Below are 27316 nucleotides of genomic sequence, written 5' to 3' on the forward strand. Positions count from 1 at the left end.
TAAGGATATTGCTTGCACAGTGCCCTGTGCTCTTTACTTCTTTTGCAGTAGGGCAGGATAGACAATAATTACAGAGAGAAATGACCAAAGACTTCACATTTTGTGCCTCTCTCCAGTCATTCCATAGCGTCAGGACATGGTCACTCTTCACTTATGATCTTCGTGTGAACCTCCCGGCTCTTCACCCGCAGCTTGTTGACCTGGGACTCGGCAATGTCAGCTCTTTCCTCGGCCTCCTCCAGTTCATGCTGGAGCTTGCGGAATTTAGATAGATTTGTATTGGATTGTTCCTCCTGAGAATAAAAATGGAATTGTAAGGCACCGATACTGGGCATCTTTCTAGACTCTGTAGGCCTAAGGGAAGAAAGGACTTGCCATCTGCAGAAAAGTTAAAATACCCAGCGGGAAACCTTATTGTCTTACCACCTTCTGAATTTTGCTTATCATTGAAATTAACTTTATGATTTATTTGGGGCTTCGTGTCTCATAAATCATCGCAACTCTATTTTTGCAACCAAAAGGTGGAAAAAAAATATGTACCACAATTAGAGTAAGAAAAATATAAGAGCAGAGAAGAAGGCAAGGATAAAATCATGCTTGTTAATGCTTGCTGGAAGATGACTATTCGCTCGAGTTAGATATTCTTTATCATTAAGGATGAATTTCTTAATAGCTTCTTTATATTGAAATAAATGTTTAATTTTATCATATATCATTTTGGCACATTTCAAAACAATCACTTTTTTTCTCCTACTTTGGATGTAATGATTCTATTGACAGACTCCTTAATATTAAGTAATCCTTACTTTGTAGGAATTAAGCCTATTTAATCACTGATGGACAGTCTCCTTAATATTTATTTATTTTTATTTGGTTGCGCCGGGTCTTAGTTGCACCAGGCGAGCTCCTTAGTTGTGGCATGTGAACTCTTAGTTGCGGCACGCATGTGGGATCTAGTTCCCTGACCAGGGATCAAACCCAGGCCCCCTGCATTGGGAGCACGGAGTCTTAACCAGTGGACCACCAGGGAAGTCCCGACAGTCTCCTTAATAAAAGTAAGGGTTGCTATAACTATACTCATGAATAAAACTGCCTTTAGTGTCTTCCCCCCTGTTCTCTTTTGGACAGGTTTTGGTATGCGGGTTATGCAAGCTTCTTAAAATGATTTGGAAAGCTTTTCATCTTTTCCCATGCTCTGGAATGGCTTACATAGCTCAGGGATTATCTGTTCCTTGAAATTTTGAAAGACATATCTGGACCTGAGTCCATTTTCAGAAGTATTTCTGAAATAACTTATTCAGCCAACTTAGTAAATTATATTCTCATATTTCTTTAAGATTTTAACTGTCATAACAGATTTATATTTTACATTTAAAAAATAACCTTTCTACCTGTATGGTTTGTCCCATTTCTCATTTGTATTGTTGTGAGTTTGTATTTTCTCTCACTTTTTCCTTGATTAATCTAGTTATAAGTGTATTTATTTTATTACTTCCCTAGATGTTAGTGAGATTATCAAATTAGAAAATAGAATACTCTAATTCATTAATTTCTACCTTTATCTTTATCAACACCTCTTACTTTTGTTATTTTATTATTATTTATGATTTCTTTATTGGACTGTCAGTTTTCTTCAGTTTTTAAAATTCTTGATTCATGATGAAAGCATATAAAGCAATGAATTGTCCTTCAAGGACAGCTTTGGTTACATTCTAGGCTTATAAATGTCTCATCTTCCTTGAAATTTTGTTTACAGTTAAAAATTATTCAGTAATTATGTTTTTATTTAATTTAATCCAAACGTTTTTTAGGAAAGTTAGTTTTTTAACATTTAAGTGCTTGGAAATTTTTGTTTATATGTTCTCATTACTTTACAACTTTATCACACTGTGGCTAGAGAATGTGGCCTGTATTATTTCTGCTTTGAAATTTTTTGAGGTTTCTTTGTGGGTTGAATGTTAACTTTAAAAATCAATCTATTAGTATTACAAATAGTAAGCAATAAGTTAAAAAATGTGCAAACGTTTCTAAGAAGTACACAGTCTTCTATGAAGCAAACAGCTTATTTACTACAAGAAGTAAATAGTAAATCTAATTATTTATTTATTAGTTTTTCTTAACAGAGGACTTCTCCCTTCCCTCTGTCTTAAGGATACTTACAGCCTCCTCAGCTTGTCTCTTGTAAGATTTCACTTTTGCCTGAAGTTTATCTACCAAGTCCTGAAGCCTGAGTATATTTTTCCGATCTTCTTCCGTCTGAAAGATGATAAAAACCACAGGGCCTTACTTCAAAAGCACATGACTCTTGTATCATCGCATGTGACTGTTTCCTGTATATGCAAGGAGTGCTTAGCTGATAAAAACTGTTGCTGTACCTGGTAGGTAAGTTCCTTCACTCTCCTCTCGTATTTGCGCAGGCCCTTGACAGCTTCCGCACTACGCTTTTGCTCACTCTCAACCTCTCCTTCCAGCTCACGCACCTGCGAATGAGTAGGCTCTTAAGAACTTTGATCCAGTAAGGCATTGGGAACAAATGGAAATAGATAGATATTGAGAGACCCACCCTGGCCTCCAGCTTCTGGATGTGCTTCTTGCCGCCCTTCAGGGCCAGCTGCTCAGCCTCGTCCAGGCGGTGCTGCAGGTCCTTCACCGTCTGCTCCAGGTTCTTCTTCATCCGCTCCAGGTGGGCGCTGGTGTCCTGCTCCTTCTTCAGCTCCTCGGCCATCATGGCCGCCTAATTAGCAGTAAAACAAAACCAGTTGAGAGAGCTGAGGTAGCCCATCAAGACTGTAGTTTGACCACCCCTATGTGGCCCTCTGCTCACATCAGTGATGGCCTTCTTGGCCTTCTCTTCTGCGTTGCGAGCTTCCTGGATAATGTCCTCCATCTCTCCTTGCATTTGGGAGATGTCTGTCTCCAGCTTCTTCTTTGTATTGATCAGGCTGGTGTTCTGTTTAAAAGTAAGTTATATGTTCTTTTAATCATGTTACTAAACTACTTAGTGGTACTTTTTAAAAAACATTTTTCTTGAAAATAATTTCAGATAAAAATTTGCAAGTCAAATGCCCTTTAATATTACTTTGCTATGCAATACAATTAATTAAAATAGAAATGTTATAGAATATTTAGCATTTTCAAGTACATAGTTCATAATTAGACTAAATAGCTTTATAATTTTATAACCACCATTTACCAATGAGACCACTCACAGGGACAAAATTATAACAGATGTTTGAATATTTCACTTTTCCACAATAAATATGTCAATATTGATAACCAGGGTCAGTAAAGATATTAACACAAAAGAATATGGGAAGCCTTAGAATATTTTAGGAAGTAATCTATAATAATATGTACAAAATGAAACAGTGAAAGATTTCTCAGTAATGCATTGAAAATTTGGTAGCAGTATAAAACCTGACTGTCATATAAAAAAAATCAAGCTTATGTTTTCTGGGGTGTAAGCATTTACTGAAGGTGAATTCTTTGTGCTGAATCCCACCTGGGTGTGCAGGAGCTGGACGCGCTCGCTGGCGTCCAGGAGCTCCTGCTCTGCCATCTTCCTGCTCCTCTCCGTCTGCTCCAGGGTGGTCCGCAGCTCCTCGATCTCGGCCTGCAGCAGGTTGGCTCTGCGCTCCACAATCGCCAGCTGCTCCTTCAGGTCCTCTTGGCCCCGGAGAGCATCATCCAGGTGGAGCTGGGTATCCTGTGGAATGAACGATCATTGAGACACCTTGTTCTCAGGGCTGCAGTCACCCCAACTGCCCTGGGACCATCTCCTGAGCCCATTTACCTTGAGGATGGCTTGGGTGTTCCTGTAGTTCTTCAGGGCCTCAGCAGCCGTGCGGTTGGCGTGGTTCAGCTGGATTTCCATTTCGTTGAGGTCTCCCTCCATCTTCTTCTTGAGCCTGATGGCATCATTTCTGCTCCGGATCTCAGCATCCAGCATGCTCTGCATGGTCTCCACGACTCTAATGTGGTTCCTCTTCAGCTGGTCAATTTCCTCATCCTTTTCAGCGATTTTCCTGTCAACTTCAGACTTGACTTGGTTCAACTCCAGCTGGATGCGCAGGATCTTTCCCTCCTCGTGTTCAAGAGATGCCTTAATGACAGCAAGGGGTGACATTAGCAGGGAATGGAAGCATTCAGAAGTTTTTCTGCACATGTTCCTTCCACTAATTTTGTGCTGTTTCTTTTTCTGTTCAATATATGTGGCTAGTCCTAATTTTTTTTTTGAATCTGTTTACAATGCACATTTTTGACTTGTACCTCTGCTTCTTCTAAAGCAGCCTGAATTTCAGACTTTTCTTGTTCCACTTGTTTCTTTATTTTCTCCAGTTCATGCATACGTTTCCCTTCTTCTGCAATCTGCTCAGTGAGGTCAGAAATCTCCTCTGTTGTTTGGGTAAAGATGGGTAGAGGTTTGATCAGACAGAGGACATAAGAGGAAGGTTCCTCCAAGGCATGAAAATTATTGAAAGTGAAAGGGACTCACGCTGCAAGTTTTTGTTCTCTCGTTTCAAAGTTTCTAGCTGATCCAAGGACTCCTCGTAGGCGTTCTTCATCTTGAACAGCTCAGTGCCAAGAAAGCGGGCCTCCTTCTGAGCAGCCTCGAGCTCGACATGAGTTTCCTCATACTTCTGTTTCCATTCTGCCAGGACCTGAAACACCCACCGAGAGTGGTTACCTCCTGGAAAGGATAGAGGACAATGGTGGAGAGCAGAGGCTGCTGTAGAGACTACCTTATCAAAGTTCCTTTGCTTTTTGTCCAGAGCTGCGCAGGCAGCGTTTGTCCTCTCCACATCGAGCATGAGGTCCTCGACCTCATTCTGGAGCCGCTGCTTCGTCTTCTCAAGGGAAGCACATTTGGCGTTCACGGCTTCTACATGTTCCTCAGCAGCCTGCAGCCGCTGGGCCAGCTTCTTCCTTGAAGATTATGTATGTTTGTAGAAAGAAGTGAACCAAACCAAGAATTATGAACTATTACCATGCTGAAAAGTATGGGGAACTTCATATTAAAAATATCCATTCATTCACTCAACAAATATTGATGAGCTGCTTTTACGAACCAGATGTTGAGTATACAGCAGTGAACGGGACAGAAAAGGTCCCTGCCTCATGAAGCTTCCAAACAAGTGAGAAACAATAAGCAAGTGAGAAAACGCATAACAACATATTGCAGATATAAGTGCAGTGAAGGAAAATAAAATGGAGTACGGCGTGGCCAACTATTCTAGATACTTAGGGAAGTCCTCTCCAAGGAGGTAATGTTTGAGTCAAGATCTAAAAGAAGTCAGAGTGAGCCAGAGGGAGATCTGGGGGGAGAGTATTCCAGACACAGAGGGGCCAACAACTGCAAATCCCTGAAGCAGCAGTGAGCTTGGTGTGCTTGACAACCAGCAATAAGGCTGATTATCTGTATAATTACTTGTTATTCTTTGTTTTCTTAACTAGATTTGAGGCTAGGAGGGTCGTGATGGTGTTTGCTTTATTCATGTCTTATTCTCAGGGCCTGATAGTGCCTGGCAAATAGGAGCTAATTAATGAACGTTTGTGGGCTAATTCACTGAATCTTCAAAGGTTGTGTCTTTCTGATTCAACATCCAGCGTTCTCTGCACATTCTCTCCTATCTGCGCACATACTTGGCCTCCTCCAGCTCCTCTGTGCGCTGGATGGCGTCCGTCTCGTACTTGGTCCTCCACTGAGCCACCTCGCTGTTGGCCTTGGACAGCGTCCTCTGCAGCTCAGCCTTGGATTCCTGCTCCTCCTCATACTGTTCCCGCAGCAGGTCACAGTCGTGGCGGGAGGACTGCAGGGCGTGGGCCAGGGCGTTCTTGGCCTGTGGAGGTAGTTACACCTTCTTTTTACTGGATATTTAATTGTTTAATTCTTAAGTTTCAAAGCCTTTTTAAAGTTGGTGTAATGGACTCCAATTAGGGTCAGGTTAGGGGAAAAAAATGAGTCTTACAACGATAGTTACCTTTATCTCCTCTTCAAGTTGCCTCTTTAATTCCTCAGTCTGTTGAGTAAATGCTTGCTTGCCCCTTGATAACTGAGACACCAAAGATTCTTTTTCATCTAGCTGACGTGAAAGTTCACCTGACAGGCAAAAGAAATGGCACCACTCTTTAAAGCAAAGAAAAAGTTTTGCAAGCCCATATTAGAAATAAGTTTAAACTCTCAACACCGCCTTCCAGTTGAGTACTCAGATGATTGAATTCTCTGTTGACACCTTCATGCTAATGTCAAATTTCTGATTTTTATGGTGAAACTTACATATTAACCTGAATGAATAAATACAGCCTAAATTCTCTTTGTTCTCTCCATAACTGATTCTTTCAGGGTTATATAATATTGTGCAAAACCTGTTGATAGCTGTCAGAGAAGGTAGCTAAAATGTCTAATTCTACATTGTCCCTGTTTCATAAGACTTTTGAGGGACTGGGTTATCCATTGCCCTATTCAGGAATTTGGTTCACTCTGATCTAGATAAAAAGAAGCTTGGTCTAAAACAGAAGCCCATGCTGGAGCGACTCCTGATCCCAAGCATCCCCTCCATGTGACCAAATCCTCAAGGCCTTTGTGGAGCAGAGCTTGGCCCAGTCCTATGGAAGTCTTCATCTCCTGCATTGTCCCCAGGTGACCTTGCATGTAGGCTGAGAGCCTGAGCTGTTCGCTGAATCACACATGTTCTCAGTTGCTTTTATTAGGCTCTCACATCACCATATCAGTTGTTTTTGACCACATCATCTCCACTTTTAGGCCTCATAGAGGAGAGAGTTACCAGATTCCGTCTGCAGGCGTCCCCTCTGGGTTGTCAGGTCACTGATCAGCCGCTGTTGCTCTTCCTCCTTCGATTTCAGCTCGCTCAGTTGGTCTTCCAGGGTGCGGCACATCTTCTCTAGGTTTCCCTGTGAGAGAAAAAGTAGAAGAAGCAAATGAAGACATTTTAATAATATTTTGCTATGGCTGCAGTTTCTTCTAAAACAGAAAAATATTTATTTTGACATATAAAATAAATTTTCTTATATGTAATATGATATATTAGAATTTTTTCTATATATTTTATGATTGCTGTCCTAAGATGAAACTATACATTGGGGTTTTTAAAAAGCTGATTGTGAAGCTTTGTTCAGTATTCCAGGCATACCTCATTTTGCTGCTCTTCACAGATACTGCGTTTTTTTTTGTTTTTTGTTTTTTTTTGTTTTTTTTTTGTTTTTTGTTTTTTTACAAATTGAAGGTTTGTGGCAACCCTGTGTCCAATAAGTCTGTCAGTGCCATTTTCCCAATAGCATTTGCCCACTTCATGTCTCTCATCACATTTTGGTAATTCTCACAATATTCAAGCTTTTTCATTATTATATTTGTTACGGTGATCTGTGATCAGTGATCTTTGATGTTACTACTATGACACGTTGAAGGCTCAGATGATGGTTAGCACTTTTTTAGCAATAAAGTATTTTTAAATTAAGGGATGTATTTTTTTAGACATAATGCTATTGCACACTTAATAGGCTACTGAATAGTGTAAACATAACTTTTATATGCACTGGGAAACCAAGACATTTGTGTGACTTGCTTTATTTTGATAGTTGCTTCATTGTGGCGGTCTGGAACCAAACCCGCAGTATCTCTGAGGTATGCCTATAATAAAAAATTTAAAGGTCATGTACTAAATTTAAGATTTTGTGAGAATTGAATGGCATGTTTTCTAAAAGCATGTTTATAAATACTTGATTGTTTTTATGTACAATGAAACTTTGCTTATTGGATAATTGAGAATTTTGGAGACCTGTGTTCTCCAGTTGGAGAACAAGAGAACACTCACAACCTATGCTCACTGCTGGTGCTGTCATTTGTTAGTAGTGTCATGGGGCCGATGTGCTTAACTTCTTTGAATATTAGTTTCTTCATATGATTAAGTGGAAATAATACAAATACTAATATCTTTCTTGCTTACCTCCTGGATTACTACAAAAAACAAATGACATGTTGTGTGTGAAGGGGCCTGTGCAAACTGTGACATGCACATAAAGGGTCATTGTTGTAAATGACAATTTCTCAGACTGCGGTACCTTGGCTTTAGAGATAGTTTCTACGTTGCTAGCAAGGTCATCAATCTCCATCTTCATCTCACTCTTCTCCTTCTCCAGCTTCTGCTTGACCCTCTGCAGGTTGTCAATCTGCTCCCCCAGCTCGGCCACACTGTCCGCGTGCTTCTTCCTCAGCGCGGCCGCCGTGGCCTCGTGCTGCAGGGTGGCCTCCTCCAGGTCCCTGCGCATTTTCTGGAACTCGGCCTCCCGCTTCTTGTTCATCTCAATCTGGGCTGAAGTGGCCCCGCCGGCCTCTTCCAGCCGCTCGCTGATCTCCTCCAGCTCCCGGGAGAGGTCTGAGCGCTGCTTCTCTGCTTTGGCGCGGGAGGCCCGCTCTGCCTCGATCTCCTCCTCCAGCTCCTCGATGCGGGCCTGGCAGTGGGGAAAAGCTCAATTTTAGCTTTTTTATGTCATAACTGTGCCTCTTTGAGCCAGACTGATGGAAATATGAACTTACTTGCAGCTCTTTGATCTTCTTCTGCAGTTGAATGCCAAGTGCTTGTTCATCTTCAACCTTGCTTTGCAAATTGCTGATTTCAAACTCTTTCCTTTTTGAAAAGTAGCAAAGGATAACAGTTGAGTTCATATGCAACATTGGAAGCAAGTTCATAAGCAATTCTTTCATACTTACTTTTTGAGCTTTTCATCAAGTTGTTGTTTTTCATTTTCAATGTCCATTATGGACTCTTGGGACAACTTGAGGTCACCTTCAAGTTTCCTCTTAGCTCTTTCTAGATCCATGCGAAGTTTCTTTTCTTGCTCCAAAGACCCTTCAAGCTAAATACAAATAATGTTGAGTCAAAAGGATTGCTTAGCTTCCTTTCAAAGAAAATAATTTCCTTGATAATCCTAGACTTACGTCATCCACTTGCTGCTCTAGCTTGGTTTTAGCTTTGGTCAGAGTGTTGACTTTGTCCTCTTCTGCCTGCAGGTCATCCAGGGTCTGCTGGTGGGCCTCCTGGAGGGCCTTCTTCTCCTTGGTCAGCTTTGCGATGGTTTCATCCAGATTTGCCATCTCTTCTGTGAGGTTTTTCACCTTAGGAAGTAAAAACACTTTGCATTACATGTTACATTTTGGTGGCTTCAGTTTTATGCTTGTATCCCCTAATAATAATAAAAAAGTAAACTTTCCTTGTATACGTTTCCTACCTTATTTTCTGTGGCATGTTTCTCCTTTTCAACCTTGGCCAGTGTCAGCTCAAGGTCATCTATGTCTTTCTTCAGTTCCGAACATTCGTCCTCCAGTTTCCTCTTCTTGGCCGTCAGCTCAGCATTGATCTCTTCCTCATCCTCAGCTCTCTCAGTCACCTCCTTGATTTTGGCCTCGAGGTGGATTTTGGTTTTGATCAGCTGGTCACACCTTTCCTCTGCATCAGCCAAGCCTTCAGCTTCCTTGAATTGGAAACAAAATCAAAATTGGGAAGTAAGAATGAAGTATTTCACAATGATAACGGTGTAAATCACCACTGTTGGTTCTTTGGCTTAAACTTTTATGAACCACCTGCTGTGTGTGATTCAGGACGCTCCACATTGTGAGAAAAACAAAATGTATCAGATATTGTCCTGTTCCTTGAGAAGAGAATATTCTACAGTAGATTAGAAAACTTAACCCCAACAAGCTACCATTAATTCAGAAACCAATTAGTGACATAAGAGATCAGAGAAGTTGTATCAGATATGGTTTCATGAATGAAGTGGCATTTGAGTTGGGCTTTGAGAATGGGTAGGATTTGGTCTTTTAGAAATGAATTTATTGGGAGAAGGATCAGGAGGAGAGAAAGGATTCCAGCAGGAGAAATTCTGGATGTAGCCGCTACTGAATTATTTCCCATTGTAGTCTTGGAGGATGACCCTGGTTAAGATGCTCTAAATTCTATTTGAGGCATAAAGTGATCAAGAAATTCCTAGCAACCTATGTTTCTACTTAAGAGGGTTGGGGGTGGACAGGAAATGAGAGAGAAATTGATAGATACATTCATCAGTGAGCCTCCATATCAGTCTTCGAATACATAAAAGAATAAAATGTGCTGCAGATAGCCAGGTAGTGAGTATAGTGGTGTAGGACAGAGTCTAAGTGATTCCCTATGGACAAGAGAAGAGAATTCAGGATAGATTTGGAACGGGTGGGGACAGAAAAACAGTTCTTTTCCCTTCTGTAATCTAAAAGAAGGAATTATTACACCGCCCAAACTTGACAGAAGAGACCAATCTTAATCAGCAGGAAAAACATATGGTTTTGTGATGAGTAAATTATACCAGACCAATTCAGTTCACTCCAAATGAAAGACAGTCTCATAAATTACATTTCAGAGTTGATGGAAGCAATTCTAAAATACTTGGTTTGGGAGTAGCAGCAGGCTGGATGGAGGGAGAGAGTTGGGGGTAGGCAGAGCAAGTTAGGTACTGATGCAGCAATCCGGGTGTGATGTGATACGGCACTGACTATGGAGATGGATTGGAAAGAGCAAATCTCAGTTTTGGAGATCAATAACAAACAATAATTCAATAAAAATTGATGTAGAATACTGTCATTTGTCAGCTATACATGCTGTGATTTAAGACCCATAGACACCTAGAAGTTCAGGGATGTTTCAGAGAAAACAAATCACTCTCTCCATGCTATCCTCTCCTTAATATTTTATTTCGGCTAGCTTCGTGTTAAAATCACTTTCAAGGACTGTCTTCATAGGGAAAAGAAGTTGTAAACCCTGTAGTTTGATGAAATTGTACAGAATGGAAGAAAATGGTCAGTTCTAGCTCATTGCCCTGGTTCTGGTTTGGGGGCACTTATTGGGTGATGAAGGAATAAGGACTTCATTAGTACCATCAGAGTGCTTTAACCTTCTCCCTCCAGTGAGTGTCTCTCACACTGACTACCCAACTCACTGCCTCTAGTTGTGGCTAGAGTCATAGCGCTTGCGTCCTGATTAGCAGTACACAGGATGATACCACTACTTACAGCCTGAACTTGGAGCTGCAGGTCATTCTTCTCTTGTACTAGAGTCACCAATTTTTCCTCCAGTTCCTTTCTTTTTGCCTCTGACTTGGCGAGTTCATCTTTGGTTTTCTGGAACTCTTCCTTCATGGTGGCCATCTCTTTCTCCGTCTCCGCACTCTTTAGCAGGGGCTTGATCTTGAAGAAGAGTTTCATCCAGGGCCAGTGCTTGACATTCATGAAGGCTCGGATATTGTACTGGATGCAGAAGAGAGACTCCCTGAAATTTAATTGATGCAAATTAGATATTGTGTGGATGATGAAATGAGATGAAATCTTGGCAGTGAGAGTTGGAGGTTCTGCCCTCCACCATGTTCCTCACCTACTTTCAAAAGCACAGATGAAAGAACTTATATTTGGGGATGGTGGTCAAGGACTCATTAATCATTCCTTTCTCTACGTTGGTGCTTCTCAAACTTTGGTGTGCATAAGAATCATCTAACTTCTTTTTTTTTAATTTATTTTATTTTTTTGGCTGCGTTGAGTCTTTGTTGCTGCGTGTGGGCTTTCTCTAGTTGTGACAAGCGGGGGCTACTCTTCGTTGTGGTGCGCAGGCTTCTCATTGCGGTAGATTCTCTTGTTGCGGAGCACAGGCTCTAGGCACACGGGCTTCAGTAGTTGTGGCACGCAGGCTCAGTAGTTGTGGATCGCGGGCTCTAGAGCACAGGCTCAGTAGTTGTGGTGCATGGGCTTAGTTGCTCCGCGGCATGTGGGATCTTCCCAGACCAGGGATCGAACCCGTGTCCCTTGCATTGGCAGGCGGATTCTTAACCACTGCGCCACCAGGGAAGTCCCTCATCTAATGTCTTGATGATCTCATCTCATCAAATACTGGTTCCTGGACCCTTTCCCCAGAGATTCAGATTCTGCAGATATGAGGTGGGGCCTAAAATTTGCATTTTTAACAAGTTTGCAAGAGATGCTGATGGTGTAGGTCCAAGGACCACCCTTTGAGAAGTACTGCTCTGCTTTAGTGCTTCGCAAACTTTCCTATGTGAATGCCACTGAGAGCAGTGAAGGGGGAACCAGACCCCTCAGGGATGTGGGGCATGGGATAAAGGGACTCATTAAAAACTCAGAATTTCTTTGAAAAATCTCTGGTTTTATATTTTAATGTTGTATGATTTTTGCATTCTACTCTAATCTCATCACATTTGTTTTAATCTAAATTATTTTTAAAAATTAATTACCTTCATACATGGGCAATTAATTGCCCCAATATATATCTATATATATCTATATATATAAGTATATATATAGGTTCATGACCAAACTTATTATTTTTAATGAAATAGAATACAGTAAAAGATATTAGCAGAACTACAGGTGATAGAAAATCTGTTCCATGTAAATTATTTATATATTTACACACACATACATGTATGCATGGATATACAGGTGGCAATATAAAATGCATTTCTCCCTATGGATCCCGTTCATATGCATCCTGCAGTTTGAGACACCTGACTCGTAGTCTTAGAACTCTGTCCCTGCATCAAATTCGATCACTAAAGTGCCAGGTACCTCGGTGAAATTGTATTAACTTACTGAAAAAATTTTTGTCACCTATTTTGCCCTTAATAATTTAAATCATAATAATTCAATAATAGAAATGATCAGATGAAGTTGTTTCTGCATCTTGAGTAAAACCACTGTTGAAAATACTGTCTGCTGTGCAGTTCAGTGTATCTTATTTAATGATCTACCCAGTAAATTCATATTAGAACCAAATGCTAGGGCAACACTTTGTCTCTGCTTACTCAGTGGTATGTTTTCTCTTGTTAGATAAGACCTACACATCTCTCTCTCTTTTTTATTATGCTTCCCTCTCTTTTTTATTTTTTACCCAAGCATTCGATGCATTCCGTGGTGATGATTCCTACCTTAACTTTTCTGGTACATGTATATCTCCACTTCAGCATCAGACTCTTATTCATCCCTTCTTACTCTGGTGGCCTTATCATATCTGAGCCTTAACTGTAAGCCACCTCAAATATGCTTCTGAAGGATGTGACTAGACAAGCAATATGTTTGTATACCTCCTCTCCACCATCCTGTGGTACTCCACTCTTGCCAAGAACCCTTTGCTCCTGGCCTGGGTTCGAGTAATCAGCTGGGCCAGCTTGTCATCTCGCATCTCCTCTAGGAGCCCCAGAAGGCCAGCTTTGAAAAAGACCTGTGTGTGGGCAGAGTTGCAGATCAGAAACTTTACATAGACTTCAAAGGGACAGGCATAGTGTCTGGTGGGCCTTAGAGACTATTACCTTGGTGTGACCAAATTTATACTGGGTGTGGTCAATGTCGATGGACGCAAGGAGCTTCTCAGAAGCCTTCTTGCTGTCAATGAATTGTCCTTCAGGGATTGCACTTGCATTTAATACCTTGTATCTGGTAAAGTAAATATAGTTTTTTAAAACTTGGTTTACTGATGAGACTAGTAGTAGCTAAGTGTTAAATGATCCATTTAAAAAACCCAGAGCTTTAAAACAATGATTCTTTCTTCACAGGAAGGACATTGTATACACAGATGGTCAATCTAGTATCTACTGTCTATTTTTATTCCATTTTACCTTCCTGCACAGTTGCAACTTTCCTTTCTGCCTCATCAGACCCTGTTCTCAGGAAAGTATTCTACAATTTTGTTCACATTAGTGTGTAGATGACCAATAAAATGTAACATATTATCCTTGGTAGATGCATTTGCCATTGATAGTACTTACCTCTACTGAGTTTTTGGAAGGATTAAGTGAAATAATCCAAACATATTAAGCACTCAAAAATGGTTGTTCTCATAATTATTGAAGTTAATGTAGACATCTATGAGCTAAGCCAGGAGCATGGTAAATCCAGTGAAAAGTCTCTAGAGTGCTTAGTATGTGGTATATCTGTGTTTTAAAGGTGTTTTGAGGCTTATAATTTTTTACTCTTTTTGTAGCAAATTAAAAATAACAAAGGCATGTTTTTCACTAAATTGTTTTGCCTACACTAAATATATTTATACTAAACTCCAGGAAACACCATAATTAGGAGAGTCTGACCTCTGTTTGAAGTCTGCATACAGGATTCTGCTTGGGAACCCCTTCCTGCAGATGCGGATGCCCTCCAGCACACCGTTGCACCTCAGCTGGTGCAGGACAAGATCATGCTCCATGGCGCCTAAAAAAAAAAAACCATATTTATTTCACTGCAGAGTTTTGTTAAAAGGAGGTATGGCAGTCATGCTTTGTGCTTCCACTCTAGAACTTCTTACCAGGAGTTTTCGTTTCATTGGGGATGATGCACCGCACAAAGTGAGGATGGGTACTCCTGAGGTTGGTCATCAACTTGTTCAGATTCTCCTGTAGAATCAGGGAAAATCCTGTTATCTGAGATTTAGACATGGTTATGAGCATTTGGTGATGTCTATAAAATCAATGTCCATGGCTGAGTTGAATGATCCTTCTGGACCATTTTAACTTAAGGTACCACCTTGGTAAACTTCTCCTGAGATGCAGTTTCCTCCTCAATACCTCTTTCTCCACTTGAGTTGGCAGGAGTTACACATATAAAGCAGGCTGTCAGGTGATTCTTCTCAGTGTTTACAAGCACCGTCCTCCTTCCCACCCTTGTCCCTGGCCACCCACATACATTTACAAAGCCATTGCCTTCCCATCCTGGATGGTCACCCTTTCTCCTACCAAACTCTGAGGTTCTCCAGGAAGGAAATACAAGCCTGCACGACATTTGGACTTATTCTCATAAATATAGCTTCCCCTTTCCAACTCTATCAACTTTTAGGGCATAAAGATTATCTATAAGGGGAACAATCCTACCAGTTAAATTGAGAATTGACTAGATTATGAACATGGATACCATATTAGGTTCCTTAAAGCTTAGCTGTTAGATTTTCATTAGTCCTACTGATGATTTAGTCTCTTTGAGCACATGCCATTGCTTTTTTTTTTTTTTCCAAATGACTGTTTGCAGGCTGGACACCTGTGTTTTTTTGTTTTTGTTTTTGTTTTTAATTAATTTATTTATTTGGCTGTGTTGGGTCTTCATTTCTGTGTGAGGGCTTTCTCTAGTTGCCGTGAGCGGGGGCCACTCCTCATCGCAGTGCGCGGGCCTCTCACTATCGCGGCCTCTATTGTTGCGGAGCACAGGCTCCAGACGCGCAGGCTCAGTAGTTGTGGCTCACGGGCCCAGTTGCTCCGCGGCATGTGGGATCTTCCCAGACCAGGGCTCTAACCTGTGTCCCCTGCATCGGCAGGCAGATTCTCAACCACTGCGCCACCAAGGAAGCCCACCATTGCTTATTTCCAAGACTCAACTAGATTATGCATAGCAGAGCATTACGTTTTATAACATTTCCTATAAAATATTTGTTACTATTTGGCTTAGCATGAAAGATGACCTGATCATTTCCAAGTAATTTAAAGCTCTTCTCTTCAAAGCTAGATGAACAGAAGCCATTAGTTAAGGTCAGTCCTTTCCTAAATGACTTGTGGAGAGAAGACTTTGTGCTTTTAAAAGCAAACTCCCAAAATAACAAGAGAGTGTCAAAAATAGTTTCTCTTACTCTGAAAAGGGCAGACACGGTCTGGAAAGAAGAGCCCTTCTTCTTACCATGCCTCTTGACCATCCCACCACCACTCGCCTCTGGAGAAAAAATAAGACAAGGTGTCATTCAAACATAGTTTTGAATTGACAGGGCTATTTCTTGCCTATTTGTTGATTTCTGTGCTCAGATGGAACATTTTTCCAACACAGATGACCTCTCTGTTTGAGCCTGAATGAATCTTATATGTCAACTAAGTTTGCATCCACTTTTCCGTGGTACTCAATAACCAGCAGATATGGAGGAAAAAGCAGGAGAGAATCATAGAAGCCAAGCCTTTTCATTGGTTGAGATGTTGAAAGTTCCTTTCTGACTCTTTGCAGTAGGGCCTCCGTCAGTGCTGGAGTGAATGTATAATCACAATGCAGCCTACTTACTCAGGACTTGGAGGCACAATAGATTTGGCCCTGCAACACTTCAGCCTGGGCTATGATATCACTAGCCTCAATCTAACATCACATTTTGTAATATCAGGAGAGCATGTTGGGATTTTTTTGAGCATTACCTCCTTCAGCAGTTTGAGCCCCAGAGAAGAGGTGAGCTAGAGTTTTCAGTGCAGACTTCTGGTACAGCCCGACCACGGTCTCGTTCAGGGGGTCCTTGTTCTTGTCCAGCCAGCCAGTGATGTTGTAATCCACGATGCCGGCGTAGTGCACCAGGGAGAAGTGGGCCTCGGTCCTGCCTTTAACCATCTTGGGTTTCTGGAAGTTGGCAGACTTTCCAAGATGCTGTTCATACAGCTTGTTCTTGAAGGAGGTGTCTGTGGCCTTGGGGAACATGCACTCCTCTTCCAGGATGGAGAAGATGCCCATAGGCTGAAAGCAGACCACAACACAAAGTTACAATTCTATATAAGCATTTTTCTTTGTCTATAGAATTAAACAAGGTGCAATGAATAATTTAGTTCTCACAAAACATAGTTTCCAAAACTTGAAACGGACCTTCTCGATGAGCTCAATGCAGGCGGCCAGGTCCATCCCGAAGTCGATGAACGTCCACTCGATGCCCTCCTTCTTGTACTCCTCCTGCTCCAGCACGAACATGTGGTGGTTGAAAAACTGTTGCAGTTTCTCGTTGGTGAAGTTGATGCACAGCTGCTCCAGGCTGTTGAACTAAATAAACAGATGTGTTTACTTTTCTCTTAGCAAATTGAGCATTTTAAGATATAGGGCTTTTTAATTTAAAAATGTAGAATAGCCTTTAGATTATGGGTATCAAAATTCTTGGGAGACTGTGAAATCTACTGTTTTCTCTGCTGCCATTTTATACAAAATCCTAAATCATCATTATTATTAATTCTCTTTTCTTGCACTTGCTTAAATTGACTCAGGTGTTTTCTGAGTTCCTACTTAATCATTCCATGTTTATTCCCATCGTCTTATGCATTTTCTATTGACTCATTTAACAGCTAATTTGAAACCCATTAGAAACTGACTGGGAGGAGTGTATCGTGTGGAAGCCATCATGGTCAGCGCTGCAACAAGAGAGCAAGAATCGCCACCCTTACTCTTCGATGTGAAGCGAAAACAATCAAGATTCCAAATATTATGTACAGTATATTAACACACACTCATATTTTTTTAAAAGCCAAAATGTTAACATTAACTAGATATAAATAGTGGAATTAACATGGACTCCTTTTCCTTGATTTTCCATAATTTCTGCCATGCCTAAGTTTTACATTTATAATTAGAAAAAGATAAACTTCTTTAAAACTATAAGCAGGAAAAATGTGTTTTATAATCAAATATGAGTTTTTAATCCCATATCACATTGATGAGAATTAAGAGTTCCTTGCATTGAATTTATTAATGCTGACTCTAAATTACTGACCTTTTCTCAGCTCTTACTACCTGCCTAAGTGTTTCTGAATGGTTTCCCTACCATATATTCAGAGCATATTATGCACTGCACAGGTTTATTTTGATATTTTTATATTAACTCCACTTTGCATTGTGGGATTTTTAAACCCCTCACTACAGCAACCTAATTCCTGACTCCCTTTGGATCATGTAGCAAGTTAAATAGTCCTCATTAAGTAGCTTATTCCTCATAGAAGTGGGATTGCCACTACAATAAATGATTAGCTGCCCAATCACTGTCTTTTAAATTTTAGCATAACTTTTTGACATTGGTAATAAAAGGTTATAATATTCACAGATTTCTTCTTATTGATGTTTCCATTGCTTTACTGTAAAAACCCCTTAGCAACGTACTACCAACTCACATCAAAGATCTCAAAGCCAGCGATGTCCAAGACCCCGATGAAGTACTGCCTGGGCTGCTTGGTGTCCAGCTGCTGGTTGATGCGGGCGACCATCCACAGGAACATCTTATCGTAGACGGCTCTGGCCAGGGCGCCCACTGCATTGTACACCTTGAAAGACAAAGGTGTATCCCTTGAGGTTCATAGAGGACCGTAAAATGCTTGCATCCCTGGCTGTGAATTTGAATTATGCACCTACCTGCTCTACAGTCTGGCCTTTGGTGACGTACTCATTGCCGACCTTGACCCTGGGGTTGCAGAGGGCTTTGAGCAGGTCAGCAGAGTTCAGACACTGGAGGTAGGCTGCCTTGTCAGCAACTGAAAGGAAGAAAGGATAGAATGATGTTATTATGGCCCAAAGCAACCCACTTCCTCAAATAAAAAAAATTTTTTTTAAGCTACAGGCATTTTGTGCAGTGTTTTCAGAATATCTTTTTGAGTATTCTTGTCCATTTTTTTCACTAAGTTCAAGACCTTGGTTATGGGTAGTGTTCCCTAAAGAACTTCAGAAATTGTAGGAACATATGCCTAATACCCATGCCGCACATATCTTATCTAGGTCTACTTTCAAATGCAATTCTTGGAAATGAATTTGTCTTCCCAGGAAAGCTCAAGGGTAACAAGTTAAGAATGTGATTTTCGGGCTTCCCTGGTGGCGCAGTAGTTAAGAATCCACCTACCAATGCAGGGGACACAGGTTCGATCCCTGGTCTGGGAAGATCCCACATGCCGCGGAGCAACTAAGCCCGCGAACCACAACTACTGAGCCTGCGTGCCACAACTACTGAAGCCCGCGTGCCTAGAGCCCGTGCTCTGCAACAGAGAAGCCACCGCAATGAGAAGCCCCTGCTCACTGCAACTAGAGAAAGCCCGCACGCAGCAACGGAGACCCAATGCAGCCAAAAATAAATAAATTAAGTAAATAAATTTAAAAAAAAAAAGAGTGTTATTTTCAAACAAACGTGAAGTCAGGTGGATGACCCAGTTGATACCTTCAGTGCCATCTGGCTCCGCTTGCTCCTCACGCTGCTTTTGCTTGAATTTCAAGTTTCCATAATGCATCACAGCCCCCGTGAGCTTGTAGATAGAGGTCTTCTCTTCATTAGTAAAGCCCAAAATATCAATAGCACTCTGCCAACACAACCAGTAGAATAACTGTCAGGTTATGATCCACATGTTTACCATTAATAGTTCACATTTGGATAATTCCTGATTTGTTGGTCAGACTGAGGAAACTGCCAGTACCGATGGGAGCAAGGAACTCCTTAGATTGGGTGTCTAGGGAGCTAGTCAACTAGAAGCCAGCACAGAGCATTGGAATCACAGGTGCATACCCTCTGAAGATGCAAAAAGTAAACTTAAAATAGAGAACAAGGATAGTAAACTTATTATTTTGAGAGGTGGTATGGATTTAATGCAAGTAGATTATAAAAAAATGGTTTAGGGAAATTCAGAAAGGATAGCTCTTTAAAAGACTATCACGGGAAAGTGAGATGTTGCGGGGGCACATCCCGGTCTTTTCAGTTGACTCCAGGTGGCACATCCATGCCCATCTTTGAATCTTCTTTTGTGATTTCTACGAGAAACTGAGTATTTATCTAGCGGGACCGTTGCTCTGACCCCGAATAATCATTCTAATTTTCTTGTGTTCTACTTACATCTGTGGCCATCAGTTCTTCCTGATCATCAATGCTTGGCACGCTGATCTCCCCTTGACTGACGAATGGGAAATCATATGGGTTGGTGGTAATCAGAAGCATTTCTAAGTACATGGAACAGAGCAAAGGTAGGCAGAAATGAAATATCCTCTTCATTAAAATAACAGATTTCTAGACAAATTCTAAGGCACTGGTATGGAAAAAGCCATGATATGTTATTGCTCAATGAAAAAAAGAGATTACGGAAGAGCATGTAACTGTGATTCCAGTTACTGTATGTATGTATCTATTTGTAAAGATATATCTACAGAAAATGACTGGAATGATATTCATCCAAGTGTTTATAGTGATTATTTTCATAGTGATAGGATTTGGAGGTGTTATTTTCAGTTTTCCCTTTGAATTTTTATAATGAGCACACATAAATTTTTACCAAACTTACAAAGCTGTTTTCAAAATCAAGACAATGTGTACAGTTGACAAAATTCCATCGTGGAATACTGAGTTGGACCAGGCATTGCTAGGTGCGGGTGTAGTAATTTTGAAAAGGAATTATGACATTTCTTACCAATTAGTTCTGGTTTCTTGTTTGATGTGATCTGATAAAAAATATGATAGCTCCTTTCAGCTTTAAGCTGGAAAGTAACTCTAGACTTCTCTAACAGATCTGGAAGGAAATAAATAACAAAGAGGAAAAATGTAAAAATTCATATGAGATGAAAATTTTAGTCAATATTATAGGTCATAAGAAACAGAAATGATTGCAAAGTATATCCAAGCACTTACATGTTTCAATATCAGCAGAAGCCAGTTTTCCTGTAGTGCCAAAGTGGATTCTAATGAATTTACCCTTGAAAGAAAAATTGACATTACTACTTTGTTTTTGTTTTTTGTTTTTTTTTTTTTTTTTAAAAATTTTATTTTTATTTATTTTTGTCTGCGTTGGGTCTTTGTTGCTGCGTGTAGGCTCTCTCTAGTTGCAGTGAGCGGGGGCTACTCTTCGTTGGGATGTGCAGGCTTCTCATTGTGCTGGCTTCTCTTGTTGTGGAGCACGGGCTCTAGTCGCACGGGCTTCAGTAGTTGTGGCACGCGGGCTCTATGGCGCAGGCTCAGTAGTTGTGGCGCATGGGCTTAGTTGCTCCGCGGCATGTGGGATCTTCCCAGGCCAGGGCTTGAACCCGTGTCTCCTGCGTTGGCAGGCGGATTCTTAACCACTGCGCCACCAGGGAAGTCCACTACTTTGTTTTTGAATCATATCAAATCTTTGAGAAACTCAAAACACTTGAAGTGCTAACATTTTAATACTAAATCAATTCAGAGACAGTTTGTTTCAGGTAGAAAAAGGTGTTATCTCCTATTTTTTAGGTAAAATAATTTTATCTTTAAAATTTAAAAATTGTGGATAATTGTAAATAGTGAAAGATAAGAACTCAGATATAGGGTCATATATCTTCTTAGACAGGACTTGGATCCATGTTATTACATGCTCAGAGGAAAAGGAAAGAACCATGGTATAATATAATGAAATTGGAATGGAATGAAAAAGACTCAGAGAATGTATTCACAAACATCCCATAAATTTTGACCAGTGAGCAGTGTCTGTAATAGTGTCCAAGAGACTTACAAAGCGAGAGGAGTTATCATTCCTCACAGTCTTGGCGTTGCCAAAGGCCTCCAGCAGGGGGTTGGCACTGATGATTTGATCTTCCAGAGTGCCCTGCAAAGGCAAGAACAGTCCTCACATCTGGGGCTTCCTGCACGCCCTGCCAGTCTTGATTCTGACACGCCAGTCAGACCCACCTGCATTTTGCCAGTTTCCTCCTTCTTCTTCTCTGCAGTGACTGCAATTGTTGCAAAGTACTGGATCACACGCTTCGTGTTCACAGTCTTCCCAGCCCCGGATTCTCCGCTGTCAAATAAAAACCAAGTCAGTAGAGGTCCCAAAGCTGGTAGCTATTGCAGTCATGAAAAGAAAGCATCAAATCTACTTACGTGATCAGGATTGACTGATTCTCTCGGTCTACAAAAGAGAAATTAAGGACGGTCAATACTGTCTAACATCTTATGGAAAAACCTGAACGAACATTTTGGCCAACCCAGTATTTGTAAATGGAAAGTACATCAAATGGCATGGACTTAGTATTTTCCAGCAATCCCAAGGACTTGGTGGCCCTAGGCCTAGCACCTTCTCCAGCACCCTTGTCTCCTGCTCCCTGTGGCTCCCTCCGCACATTAGTATACAGACTACCATTGAAACAGAATGCTGCAAAGAAGCAGCAGACTTTCTCTTTTTATACTCCACTACTAAATACTCACCGGAAGTGGACTTTTGGGTTTTCAGGTGGATTTAGATGACAAGTTAGTAGCATGTTTATTGTAGGTACAAGAAGTAATGAAAAATAGGCATTAGAGATATTTTTAGTGCGTGAGAAGGAGTAAATATGGTAAAGGTGGTAGCTTTGGAAATAATCATGGCCTTAGTCATATTTTTTAGGGAAAGTAAAAGTTCATTTTGATGTTTTACTCTCTCTGAAGGGGAAATCTTTCAGCCCTTTCCCCAGGGTGCCGTTGTAACTTAGATTGACCTAGCTGAGACAATATTCTAGGACTAAGATGTACGGTATAACTGTTTCAATACCAGATACACCTTAAAATCTGGAGTGTGTTTAGGTTGGTTCTGGGCAAAGGGCAATAGCATTTAGGGGACCACCTCGAAGAGTGTGCTGAGACGGGTAGAGTCTTTTCCTCCTATGGTTCTGTTCTAAAAAGATGCACAAAACATCCAACTCACCAGTCAGCATGAACTGATAGGCGTTGTCAGAGATGGAGAAGATGTGGGGCGGGGCCTCCTGGCGCTTTTTGCCTCGGTAGGCAGCCACCACCTCGGGGTTGTACACCGGCAGCCACTTGTAGGGGTTGACGGTGACACAGAAGAGGCCCGAGTAGGTCTATGCAAGGGAATAAGAAAGAATAACTAGCCGAACACCTTTCCTGTGATTTGTGCAATTCACTCATTAAATGAATTTTCACTAAAAGGAACACTTTAATTAAGTGCTCTACATGTCTTCAAGGCATCAGCACGAAAACTAGTTGAAAGGTTCAACAAGACAGCAGAATCCTTGAGGGAAGGGACTGTAGCTTAGACTTCTCATTATTCCTCCTGGGATTTGTCACAGTGATTTTCACATAGCAGGAGCTCCAAAGTTTTGGGGTTTTTTAAATGTAGTATAAGACATTTTTACTGTAGTTTAGAAAATGGGCATATATTTCCTTTGTAGCATTAAGACATTCAAATTCATAAAAACATAAATTTGGTACCTAAATACTCAGCAACATGGAATAGTTAGGTGAACTATGGAAAATCTTCTTAAGATACTATGATCCAGGCATTTAAAAAGGCACACATGAAGGTATGCAGCAATACTGGGGAAATATTTGTAAAATACTACTGAGTTATAAAGATACAGAACACAAAATGATGTAAATACATTATGATTACAACAGATGGATTTCCAAAATCTTTGACAACTGGTCTAGGATAAGTACCAACCAATCAGAACGGATGCTGACTCTGAACACCAGGTACACTTGTGTAGGTGTTGTCCAGCTGAATAGCAGCAGTGGCTAAACTATACAGAAATGACGGGAATTCCCTGACAGTTCAGTGCTTAGGACTCTGAGCTCCCGTTGTAGGGGGCGCAGGTTCGATCCCTGGTCAGGGAACTAAGATCCTGCAAGCCGTATGGTACGGCCGGAAAACAGAAAACAAAAAACAAAAAAACCCTATACAGAAATGTCAACCTAACATAATAGATTCAATTAGAAAGTACTACTGAGTTTGTATTAGGTGCAAAGCCTCTACAAGGCCCTAAGAATGAAACATAAATGAGATGTTGTTCCTTGAGGAACTTCCAGTCTATGTAGGAGACAGACACGTAAATGACTGATGGTGGAAAAACATTGTCAGTGTTATTGCAGAGACAGAAACAATAGGACACAACATCCAACTTTGCCTGGGGAAGTTGGAAAGTCTTCATCAAAGAGGCATTCCACATGGAAGGGACCAGAACACAGAGATACAAATTGTGGTTATTTTGGAGGAGTGAAAATTGGTCTTTAAAAACATTATTTTTAAGTGTTAATACATGAGTTTATATTTTCCTTCTGAATGATTCTGCATCAGGAATGGGGATGAGGGGAGATGTAAGCATGTGGTTGAGATATAAACAGTAGCTGCTCCAGTGTTTGTTCAAGGGCTCACTGGCAAACCCAGTCCTAGTGGACAATGACCTTGCCTGGCTTTGGATGAGAAGACAAAGGATTAAGTGCCAGCTGTTGGGTTGTGCCTTACAACAGCAATCGTGAACCTTTTAACTAGTTACATTACTAGTGAAAGCGCAATGAGTCACTACTTGTAACCCATTTATACTATAATGAGCTGACAGGGTCCAGTGATAGAGCCCACTTTGGGTGGGGGGCACTCACGTAGATCATCCAGGCTGTGTAACGCTCTTTGAGGTTGTACAGCACCCCTGGCTCGTGCAGGTGGGTCAGCATGGCCATGTCCTCGATCTTGTCAAACTTGGGAGGGTTCATGGGGTAGACTTGGTCTTCTTTCACTGTCAGAGTCTGGAAAACAGGAAGGGTAACTGTTTGTCAACTGAGTGACCAAACAAAATCATCAGTAGAATGTGGTTGGCTCCTGGGACTCTACTCACTGCTCCTCCTTCGGTCTTCACTGTCACTTTCCCACCTTCTCTGCTCTGGATAGTCCCTTTGACAAAGGCTTCCTTGGGCTCGGCCACAAAGACAGATATCTTGGCGTCAAAGGGCCTATTCTGGGCCTCAATGCGCTCCTTTTCAGACTTTCGGAGGTAAGGAGCAGCCTCCCCAAAAATGGCCATTTCCTGGTCTGAACTCATGGCTGCTGAACTCAGAGGTCCTAAAGGAGATGAAACATTTCATAGTAGAGGTTCTGGATTGTCATCTATATCCATAAATCTCTATCTTGATGATATTTCATAGGCCCAGTTGAAAATTTCATCAGGCAGGTGCACTGTACTCCATGCTACAGTTATTGAAACAAACATATTACAAGGACTCAAAGGCATCAGGGGTCACTGTGTACCCAGCATTGTACACAGTGGTTTTTTATCTTCTTTCATCCTTCAAGAATGACGTTCTAATAAGAGGGCTGGGCGGTAGCCTTGCATGCTGCTAAGGAGCTTGTGATCTTGGGTTGCACTTGATCTTTCTGAGCCTCAGTGTCTCCATCTTTAGAATAGGGATTATAATATTGCCTTTCTGAATCCACAACCCATGAGATAGAGGGAAGACACTTTGAAAAAGAAAAGTTAAAATAATGACTGAGAAAGCAAATTGAAATAGTTGAGGCTACTAGATATAAAATGTCATTTATTATAATGCAAGAGAATTACATTTCCTGCCATATAACGTAAGAGAACTTTATTTTCTCCTTGAGATGTTCAGCTAGAAGTGTTCATGTTCAACGGATTTGGCGGGGGGTCCGATTATAATTTTGTTTACTATTTTTTTTTTTTTAAGCTGGGTGCTTAGTAGAGTTTCTCTAACATAATTTCTTTGCATATTAAATCCAGTTAATCAGTTTAACCCAGTTAAACTAATTGAGGATAAAAGCCACAGCAGATGTTATCCTCATTCTTCCATATTAAAGTCTCCCTCTGCTATTCCACATTTCCTTCCGAAAGAGGCAGGCTCCGGCTGCTCCATTCTGTGCTGTCAGCAGGTTGCCGGTGGCATCAGTAGAATGAAAGGTTTAGCAGAGGATGCTACTTCAGTCATTACGTGATCAAATTACTTGAAACTCATTTTAATCATCTTCCCACCAGTCTCTCTCTTTAGAAATGCAGTGTGTAGTAGTGGGGCAGACTAATATCTTTACTATCTGTGTGACAAAAAATTCATAGTGTTTTGGTTTCATACAACACTCAGCACTGGATGAAGTAACTTTTTAGAAGTCTTTAAAGAAGTGAAAGAAGCATTTTCCTAGGTACTTCTTATTTGTTAGAGATCATGTTTGCTAAATGAATTCTAAAAGCAGGACACGTTTTTATCAAATTTGAGATTTTTAGCCAGGGAATCTTAGTGCAGATTTTTTTTTCCTACAGAAACAAAATAATATTCTATTAACAACTATTCTCTTGCAAAAATGTCGTCCCACCAGTGCCTGAGTCCTAAGACGAGGTGCATTGCTCTAAAAGGCAAGTCCTCCGTCTCCTTCTCCCACACCTTTCCTGAAATACAGCTGTTAAGGTATTTACTGAGACAGGCACTTTCTCAAAGGTTGCTAAATGACACAAATCTGTCCTAGAGGCTCTCTCGCCTTCTCCTCCAGGGACTGGTTAGTCCAAATCTTACCTTGTTAGCAAGTGAGAAGATGCAGCCTGGAAGTGAGACAGTTCTATAAAAGAAGAGGAAAAAGTACTTGATTAGTTAACCAGAAAGAAAACAAAGCAAAACAAAAATCCTGTTTGTGGCATTACTTGCTATTGTAAACAGAAGGCAACAAAAGTCATGCACGTACAATGTGCAGTATCGGAAGGAGCAATACCCCAGCCGGCAGCTGCAGCTGACACTGGGCAGTGTAGCCAGCCAGTGTCCCTCTTGAAAGGCCGGTCCTGTTCCCACTTACCTTGGAGCTTTTTAAAGCAGGACGAGTCAGCCTCATTCCAAGGGCCCTTTTATATGGATAGCTGTGGAAACTATGCAGCTGCTTCTTCTTTCTTAAGTCAAAAGGAATCGTTTGGCAAAAAAAGTCTTGGCAATCTTGCATCCCCGCATAAATCTCATTCATGTTAAGAATGGTTGGATATAATTAGAAATATTTTTCTTATTGAGTATGTGGATAACTCTCTTATGGATAATTTGAGAAGATGATCTGAAAGGAAGGTTCACGCTGGTGGATAAGGGCAGTGGCTGGGCAGCCAGAATACCTGGCTTCCCTCATAAATTCCTCCTGGCCTTGCTGGGCATGCCTTTTGGGGTTGTGTTGCATCACTTTACATATTTAACAGATTAAATGATAGAAATAAAGGACAAATATTTGTTTTAATTTTGTGAGGGTTAATTTTTACCTGTCGATCTTTTTCTTCCAGCCCTGCAAAATTAAGCTATGTGCCTTGAGCGAGTTAAAAAGAAAGTCCTCCCTTGCAATATTCGTGTAGTTTTGGGAATACCCTTCCTCTCTCACTGTTTTGCTTTTGCCCAGGCTAGTCCTTACACAGCACACTATGTCCTGTCCACTACTCATTTGACTTGCCTGCAAAAAGAAAGGCTGAATATTTAAAGGTGCTTTTAGGGAGTACTTTTCAATATTTTTCACGTCAGCACACTGGGGAAAAAAATGATAACCTTCGTGTAGCGTGCTAGAAAAACGTGGGCGTGATTTGGTTATGTATATAAATAAAGGCCGTGGTGAGAACATGTCTTTATATTTATTTATGTAACATAAATATAATATACGTAGCATTAAGGAATATATTAAATACTGAACGTGTCTAAAACTTCCAATTTTCTTTTTTTAATCTTTTAAGGAGAAATTTCAGCTAGGTGCCATGAACAAGACTTGCTTATATCTGACTTTATACTTGAAGTAATGACACGTTTCCTGATCAGAAATTTTTAAATGAGGGCATAGGGTATGTGCATTCTTGATAATTACC

The 27316-nt window shown here is 40.9% G+C and overlaps 1 protein-coding gene and 1 long non-coding RNA gene across 2 annotated transcripts in view; one reads left to right on the top strand and one right to left on the bottom strand.

Annotated features, from left to right (window-relative positions):
- On the bottom strand, positions 1–26298 carry LOC309650225 (myosin-2). Its single transcript, XM_082441341.1, has 40 exons — positions 26179–26298; positions 26013–26055; positions 24332–24555; positions 24099–24242; positions 22405–22561; positions 21606–21633; positions 21414–21522; positions 21238–21330; positions 20400–20463; positions 20182–20280; positions 19614–19717; positions 18948–19086; positions 18155–18273; positions 17917–18066; positions 16631–16801; positions 16195–16504; positions 15651–15730; positions 14343–14430; positions 14131–14248; positions 13357–13480; positions 13132–13268; positions 11057–11312; positions 9247–9489; positions 8957–9133; positions 8729–8874; positions 8555–8645; positions 8080–8469; positions 6786–6912; positions 5982–6100; positions 5644–5840; positions 4743–4926; positions 4496–4661; positions 4270–4394; positions 3794–4102; positions 3503–3706; positions 2825–2950; positions 2564–2734; positions 2376–2480; positions 2161–2256; positions 1–293 (listed from the first exon to the last, which is right to left on the bottom strand). The coding sequence occupies exons 3-40, from the start codon at positions 24533–24535 to the stop codon at positions 141–143; spliced, it is 5823 nt and encodes a 1940-aa protein (XP_082297467.1). The 5' UTR covers positions 24536–24555; positions 26013–26055; positions 26179–26298; the 3' UTR covers positions 1–140.
- The window catches only part of LOC309650283, a 490920-nt gene that overhangs the window by 454951 nt on the left and 8653 nt on the right, over positions 1–27316 (top strand). The window lies entirely within an intron of this gene.

The sequence above is a fragment of the Balaenoptera physalus genome (assembly GCF_965194825.1).
Source record: "Balaenoptera physalus genome assembly, chromosome: 20".
Taxonomy (NCBI): domain Eukaryota; kingdom Metazoa; phylum Chordata; class Mammalia; order Artiodactyla; family Balaenopteridae; genus Balaenoptera; species Balaenoptera physalus.

Excerpts from the sequence above, each read along its gene's own strand:
- LOC309650225 (XM_082441341.1), bottom strand. The coding sequence starts at position 24,535 with ATGAGTTCAGACCAGGAAATGGCCATTTTTGGGGAGGCTGCTCCTTAC. Across the intron at positions 24,243-24,331 it reads TGAAGACCGAAGGAGGAGCA|ACTCTGACAGTGAAAGAAGA; the intron begins GTGAGTAGAGTC and ends CCTGTTTTCCAG. Across the intron at positions 21,634-22,404 it reads CTATCAGTTCATGCTGACTG|ACCGAGAGAATCAGTCAATC; the intron begins GTGAGTTGGATG and ends TCTCTTTTGTAG.